We start from the raw sequence: 7,737 nt of genomic DNA on the forward strand, positions 1-7,737 counted from the left end.
AGAGCGCAAGAGAGAGAGCAAGAGATACATCTCATAAATAGTTGAAATTAAATATTAACCGAGAATACTGAAAAAACCCTACTCTTTAATTAAATTAACTGTTTTTAATTTCTAATTAAAAAGATATATTAAATAAGTACCGCATATAAAACACTTTGTCTCTTTCCTCTGCCTCCGCAGATGGGCAGGCGGGCCCGCGCATCTTCTCTGTGCTTCGGGAAGGGGGGAGGGCTGCCACTCACACACACACACACAGAGCCAGGTCTCCTGGGGACAGAACTAGTGGTTTCAGTGGTCTGAGGACACGAGGGCCACCTGGACAGCAGTCTGGGAAGCAGGGCAGGGAGAGGGGCCACAGGGTCTCGCGGGAAGAGGAGCCGCCACTGGCTTCTTCCACCAAAGTCTGTTCTCTTTGCCACGACGCCTGTCGTAGGTTCCCCCCCCACTCCCCGGGGGAACAGTGAGAACAGAAAAGGCTGCCCGGGCTCTGGGCTCTTCTGGGCAGCGCCCCTGCGGCAGGGAGGGGAGGAGGGGGGCAGGATGCCCTCGCAGCGTCGCCGTCTCCGGAGGCTCCCCCGAAGTCCTGGGGGAGGGGGGGAGGGCCTTGTCCCTGCTACCTGCCGCCCGTCTTTCCGTCCTTTTTGACTTGGGGTAGAGGCTCAGGCTCAGGGTTGGGTTTGTCGGTGTGGCTGAAGTTGCCCCCAGGCCCTGGCTTTTTGCACATTCATTCCCAAGGAGGAGAGAGGAAGCTCGGCCTCCCTCAGAGGGACAAGAGATCGCTTCGGAGTTCTTCCTTCCATCCTGTCCGTCACGACGTGGGGGAGGGACGTCTCCCCCCTCAAGTCCACAGCAGTCAAAATACATCCAGTGAAGACACCAATAACATTAGCAAAGTTAACTTAAAAAAAAAGGAATATATATATTTTATATGTATATAAAATATATATATTTACTTTTATATATATAATATATATAAATGTATGGGTATGGGGTGGGTATGTCTACAGGAATCCCAGAAATAAAACTCTCTCTGATCTTCCAGGCTCGGTGATTTAAGCAGCAAGAAAAAAAAAAAAAAACCAACAATGAAATGACCAAAATCCAATCCAAGAGGGACCATGCGGGGTCACCAGAAGGTTCTGCGCGGCGAGGTGTCCTCTTCCTTCATTGCGTTTAGGTTTCTGGATTCAGGACTGTGCTGTCCGTGGTGACCAGTGACGGGGCGGCGGCGGCGGCGGCGTGGTTATGTAGTCAGTCGTTCTGGATCAATCTTTTCCTGGTGAGAGGTCTGGTTCCCGAAACCCTGAGGGAGGAGGCTTCCTTCCTTCCTTCCCACTGCCTGGCTCACCGCCTGGGCTTGTCACACCTGAGACACACAGCACAGCTCGGGTCAGGGCCGAGGGCAGAAGCTCCAGGGGGAGGGGGAGGTTCAGGCCCCTGTGCAAGCAGTCGCCCCCCTTCGGGGGCCCACCCACCCACCCAGTATGCCCCCTGGGGTTCGCGGCCCACATGAGACAGGACAGACACAGACACCGCCCAAAGCCACCGGTGGACAGGCGCCGAGGAACGGCCGCCCCTCCTCGCGCGCCATCCCTGAGGGGCGACACGGCTGGACGGAGTTGGGGGGGGGTCGCCCTGCCGGTGTGTGAGCTCAGGCTCTAGGACCGTGTGCTCCCCTCCCTACGGCTGGGGATGGGGGCTCCAGCCACAGTCCCCTCACACAGCTGGAGGTCCTCTGCAGAGCAACCCCTCGAGTGGGAAAGCCTCGTCTTCCCTTAGCAGTCACAGCGCACGGAGACCCTCCGGGGCACACGCCAACCCAGGCGCCCCAAGACCGCCAGCCACCGGCCGCCTGGGCTCCGGACCCCCCCCCCCCACGCCACTCGCGTTCAGTCACGCACCTGGACCCGCCACGGACGAGGCCCAGGCCCAAGGAGTTTACAGCCAGGGGAGGGGGTACGGCCTCTCCCTCCGGCCACCAAGGGGGACACCCGGAGGCTACGCGGAGGGATGTTTTGGTGCAGCATAAAGGCATCTGGTATCTCAGATGCCAAGTCATCTACTATGGGAAGGAAGAACAGCAAAGACCTGTCCAGGGAGCCCCAGTCTAAGGGGACACGGCCTGTCCTCAGGGAGAAGCCTGAAGAGGACAGTGAGGAAGCCAAGGCTGCGTCCGCATCGCAGACATCCATCCGGAAGGGCCGTTTCTCAGTCTAAGCACTGGAGACAGTACAACCACATCGGCACAGCCACGAGCCACAGGACCACAGGACACGACACACAGCTGGCGTCCACACCGCCACGTGGAGGCACACGGACTAGCCACTCGGACAGCCAGGGCAACCTGGGAGCAGGCCGGCCGGGCCAGGCGGGGCCCACAGCCCCTCAAGGCTTTGGGAGCAGCGAAGACAGCAGCGGCAGGCAGGGACAGGAGCTAGAAGCCTGGCAAGCAGCTGGCCCCTCAACAGGCATGCTCTGTGTATGTGTCTCTCTCTCTCTCTCTCTCTCTCGCTCTTTCTCTCTCATCCCATGTCTTCAATGCCCCTTCCTGGACTCGCTCGCCCTCTGAGAACCAACCTGCAAGTACGTTCGTTTAACTCAAGCTGCCTCGCCTTGCAACGCGAGTCTGTGTTTTTGCAGGAACATTTACACGTCTGCGGATCTTGTACAAACAAATGCTTTCTCCGCTCTGAGCAAGGCCCACAGGGACTGCAAAAAGGCAAAAGGAAAGACATCTAAGCTAGAGCATCAGCAGAGAGAGAGAAGAAAAAAAAACCATGCAACACCCCCTGGCGCGTCCACTGTGGCCCCCCAACACCCGCTCTGGGCCCAGGCCCCTTCCACGCCCTGGAAGGATCAGAGCGCGGCAGCAGAGGAAGAGAGAGCGCGAGAAGAGGCAGCGCTGGCGGGGCGGCCGGCCATGGGAGGAGGAGGAGGAGGAGGGCGCAGGTGGGCAGAGAGCGCGGGGGAGGGCGGCTGGGGTGCCGCGCGGTGTCCGGGGGTGGGGGGGGGGGGCACGCTCCACATCCAGCCCCCGCCGCGGCCCTCCAAAGGGCACACCTCGACACTCCAGGCCCGCACCCCGGGGAAAGGCTCGAGCCCGGCCCTTCCACCACAGGGGGGCCAGCAGAGGGCATGATGGGAAGGCCTCCAGCAGAGGGCATGATGGAAGGCCTCCAGCAGAGGGCATGATGGGAAGGCCTCCGGCACGCCGCGGCCCATCAGCCCCTCCAACCCAGAACACGCGGCCTCCCTCCCGACAGGGAGCCGTCCGGGGCGCCGGCGTGGGCTGGACGAGGGCGAGGCGGCCCCCCCAGGCCGGGAGTGCTGAGAAACCAGGGCCCTGGAGTCAGAGCAAGAGGGGAGGCCATGCGGGGCCTGACCCCCCCCTCCCCCAAGCTGCTCCTCCTGGAGGCCGCACCTCCCTCCTCACACCGCGTCCGCCGCCCTTCCGCTCCCCGCTTGCTTCCAGACAAGCGCAGAAGCCAGAGCCGCGGAAGCCCGCGGGTGAGCAGCCCGGATGCCGAGCAGCCCTGCCAGCACACGGACCCGCCACCAGCGCCCAGTGGGTGAGAGAAAGTCGGTGCCCAGCCAAAGCACCCGCCCCGAGCCTTCCAGGCCCGGGGCGCCCCACGCCCCCTTCACCACCCCAATCCCGGCGCCCTGGTCCAACACCGCCAAGACTTCCCATTGGTGCTCATTAGTGGAGTGAGTGAGAGAGAGACACTGAGGCCGGGGTGGGGGGGGGGGGGGGGGAGGCGAGAGGGAGGGCAGGGTTACGGGAGCTGCAGGCGGGAGTTTGACTGGAGGCCGGGGAGGCCCCAGGACATGAGACAGCAGAGCGCGGGCACCAACGTACACGCTCCAGGATTTATACCGGGATTTCTTGCGCTTTCGTTTTTGCCCCTTTCCCTTTCCTCGAACTGATTTTCTGGAAAATAAAATAACAGAGACAGACAGAGAGAGAACGAGCAGGGGTAGGAGAGCAAGAGAAGCCGTGTGGGGGACAGATCGCACAGCCCGAACCCCGGAGCGGGTGCGGGGGACCGGGAGGCCTCGGGACCGCGGGGCACATGGCACCCGTAGCTCCTCCTCCTCCTCCTCGCCCTGCCCAGCCCGCTGGCCCGCTTTGGGCGGGAAGTAGAGACGGTGCAGGGCCCAGGGCCAGAGGGCCTCTATGCACGCGGGGTGATGTACAAAGCCCCTCTGGAAGGTTCCTTGCTCAGCAGGCCTGTGGCCCTGAAGGCCAGGAAGCCATGAAAGGTAGACATGGAGGTGAGATTCCTAGTCTGAGGGAAGAAGATAGGGGAACAGACTGTGCTTCAAACGCCACCCTGCCTCGGGCCCGGAGGGGGTGGGGGGTGGGGGGAGGCTTCCTTGGGAGCTGGCACAAAGCCCAGGCAGGACATGGGAAGGCCCAAATCTGCCCGGCCACAGCCTGGGCCGGTGTCCTCAGAGCCCAGACCGAGGTGGCCAGGCGAGGGGAAGGGAAAGAGGGCGGGGCACCTAGAAGCCACCACCTCCCCTCCATTCAGAGCTCAGGCGAGCCCTGGCTTTCCCTAGGCGCAAAGCAGGCATTGGGGGACAGGTAAGAGGGACAGGCTGCGGCCCGCACCTCTCCGGGAATCGGCACTCCGAGCTTGCCGGGCCCCAGAGAGAGCGCCTCAGCGTGTCCATCACAGGAAGGAGGAGGGGAGAAGGGCCTGGGAGGAAGGACTGGAAGGAGGGAAGGAAGCGGGCCTCTGCCTGCATGCGGGCTTGTTTGCCTGCATGCTCTCTCTCTCTCTCTCTCTCTCAGCCACTGCTCTGGGAATCACAGCTGCCAGGCCTGGAGGCTGGAAGGGGTGGCAGGTTGACCCCTAGGGACGTGACATCCGAGTGGCGCATCAGACAGGAAGAGGAAGGGGAAAGGCACGGGTAGTCTCTCTCAGCCTCTCCTTCCCGGGAAACGCAAACCTCACCCAGGCCCCCTGCCTGTCCCATCCGGACCCAGAAGCCAGGGCCAACATGGCTGCTTCGCCTCCACAGCAGCGAGGGCGAGGTATCTGCTGCTCCGGGAACCACACACCAAGAAACCCAGTGCGGCCCAAACCCAACCGAGCCGCCGTACGCGTCACCAAAACAGGTCCCGTCTCCCGACCCGCGAAGGCTTCTCGGATGCCCACTCCCTCTCCTCTAGAGAGCCAAGGCAGCGGGGGCTCTCGCGGTCCGCCCCCCGCACCGCAAATCAAACCCCACCGTCGTCACCACAGTCCGATCCCCAACCAGACCAACGTGGGGACCCCAGGCGGCCTCGGAGCCCGGGGCAAAGGAAGCCAGAAGCCCCAAACCAAGACAACTTGAACTTAGCCAAGGAGAGGGAGAAGTATGAATACCATGGCCACTTACTTTCCGGACTCGCTCTATTTTCTTTGGTCTGCATTGGTAGAGAGGAGAGAAAAAAGAGGAGAGAGAGAGAGAGAGAGAGGAATTAAGATGGTGATGGTAATTACAAGGATAACAATGATAATATTAACAATAAAATCCGGACATGGTGTTTATGATGTAGCAACACTGGTTTGGTTTGGTTTTTCCAGTCCCGGCCTTGAACTTAGGGCCTGGGCACTATCCCAGGCTTGTTTTTGCTCAAGGCTAGCACTCTACCACTTGAGCCACAGCGCCACTTCTGGCCTTTTCTGTGTATGTGGTGCCGGGGAATCGAACCCAGTGCTAGACAAGCACTCTGCCGCTAAGCCACATTCCCAGCCTGCAAAACACCGTTTTAATCCCTCGCCCAGCGGAACACTCACGTAACCCTGTAACGAAATTATGAGGTACATGCCACTATCGTGCCCGTTTTCTAGATGTGGACACGGAGGTCATGCGGTTGGGCCCAAAAGCACAGGGCGCTTAAGCCCTGCACAGATCACAGCTGTTGGTGCCCAGCAGCTGAATGACGGAAGGGCGGGTGCCTGAGCCGGTCCTCACCTGCATTCACAGGTGTTGTGCTGTAAGAAGCTCATCTCTGTATGTGCTGGCTTTGGTGAGGCTTGATCCGCATGACCTGCAGGGGAGGAAGCAGAGCACAGAGGTGAGTGACCCAGCCAGCCAGACCCAGACGGGACACCCCCGGGGCTCCTGCCACTTAGCCCCCAGGGGTTCTACAGAACAGGGTGGGTCGTGGAGATAGGGCGGCCAGGGCTCTGGCAGGGAGGAGCCCCAGGCCACCCCAACTCTCCCCCCACCCTGCTGGCCTCAGGGAGCCCCTGCTCCTCTGAAGGGCAGAGATGGCTACAGGTTGGCCAGGCTGGGAATTCAGGTCCTCGATTCTCACCGTGCTCCATCCCCACCCCTCCCTTCTGCCCCGCTAAGGCCTCACTCACCCTGACCGCTAGCAGCTACCCGACGGCCACCCGCCCCGATGTCTGACAGCTCCCGCCCACTCTCCACCCTGTCTAGGCTGAGACGCACACAGCCCCACACGGCACCCAACGCTGGACTTTGCATTCTTCACGGACCAGGCCCGTCCAGCATCCCAAACAAGCCCCCCCGGGGGGGGGTGGGGAGAGGGCCTGTGGACTCTCTCCAAGGGATGAAGAGAAGGGTTCTGGTTGTGAGCATCAGCCCCTCCTGAGCCCAGGAGGTAAAGATCAGGGAGGCGGAGGTGACGGTCCCCGGACTGGGGAACACAGCCATCTTCTTCCCCGAGCAGGCAAGTCCCCGCCTCACTCCTCTACCCGGGCCCTGACTCAGGGGCAGGAGCTGGCGGGCTCCTCCTACCAAGAGCTTCCAAGGAAGAGACCCACCCCGCCCCGCCCGGGTCCCCGGTCCTGCGGGGGCCCACCTGCATGGTGATGTTGGACGTCTGGGTGGGTACACACTCCAGGCCCTCGTCATTACAGCAACCCCCACAGCGCATCAGGGGCACGCAGGACGGCTTGAAGATGTACTCGATCTCATCGGGGTACTCGTGGAAGATGTCCACCAGGGTCTCGATCGTACCGGCAGTAGCTGCGCTGGTAGACATCCATGAACTTCACCACTGTTGGGGGGGGGAGAGAAGTGAGCCCAACAGGTGCCACAAAAAGTGACTTCTGCCCGGTTCTGTACGGCTGCTACGCAGTCCCCTCCTCCGGGCTTCTGAGCGCTACGTGCTACCCAGTCAGTCCCCGCGGTATCTGACCGCACGCCCTCCTGCTGAGTGGAAGCCCGCTCCCTGCATGCGCCACCGCCCACGGCGGTACAGATCCCGAGCTTGTCAAGGTCCGGGGGAGGTGGCCTGCCGCCTCTGAGCCTCTGCTTCAAGGTGACACCACAGGGCAGACGGAGCAGGGGCGCCCCGCGGGGTGCTCTAAGCCGAGGGCCAGGAGGAACCACCAGCTCTGGCCGGCTGCTCTACGCTTCCCTCGGCCATTGCTACTGGCTAACATGAGCTAAACCGACCACTACTGCCTGAGTACTTACTATGAGCTGGGTACTGTGTACAGGTGCTGGACATTACTCAGTACAGTACTCCTGGGAGGTACCTTATGCATGGAGAACTAGCCCGGGGCCACACGGCTGGAGACTGACAGACTCCTGGGCTTCGACATCAAAGCCTTCCTAGGACTGCATCCCACCCAAGGGCTGAAGCTTCAGCCGGCACCTTGCCACCTGCCAGTTTCCCTCTCCAGAACGGGGCTCAGGAGGTAGCAACGGGTGAGGGAGGCGGGTGAGGGAGGCGGGCGCGCTCGGCAGGTGCTGCCAGCCTCCGATAAC

The 7,737-nt window shown here is 61.5% G+C and overlaps 1 protein-coding gene across 1 annotated transcript; it reads right to left on the reverse strand.

Moving 5' to 3' along the window:
- Window positions 1-1,344: 1,344 nt before the first annotated feature.
- Window positions 1,345-6,228, reverse strand: Vegfa (vascular endothelial growth factor A). Its single transcript, XM_048347698.1, is given in 6 exon segments — window positions 1,345-1,366; window positions 2,578-2,709; window positions 3,860-3,931; window positions 5,550-5,583; window positions 5,972-6,007; window positions 6,010-6,228. Coding segments are annotated over 6 exon segments (327 nt in total). The 5' UTR covers window positions 6,041-6,228.
- Between the last annotated feature and the right edge of the window lie 1,509 nt (window positions 6,229-7,737).

The sequence above is a fragment of the Perognathus longimembris genome, chromosome 6 (assembly GCF_023159225.1).
Source record: "Perognathus longimembris pacificus isolate PPM17 chromosome 6, ASM2315922v1, whole genome shotgun sequence".
Taxonomy (NCBI): Eukaryota; Metazoa; Chordata; class Mammalia; order Rodentia; family Heteromyidae; genus Perognathus; species Perognathus longimembris.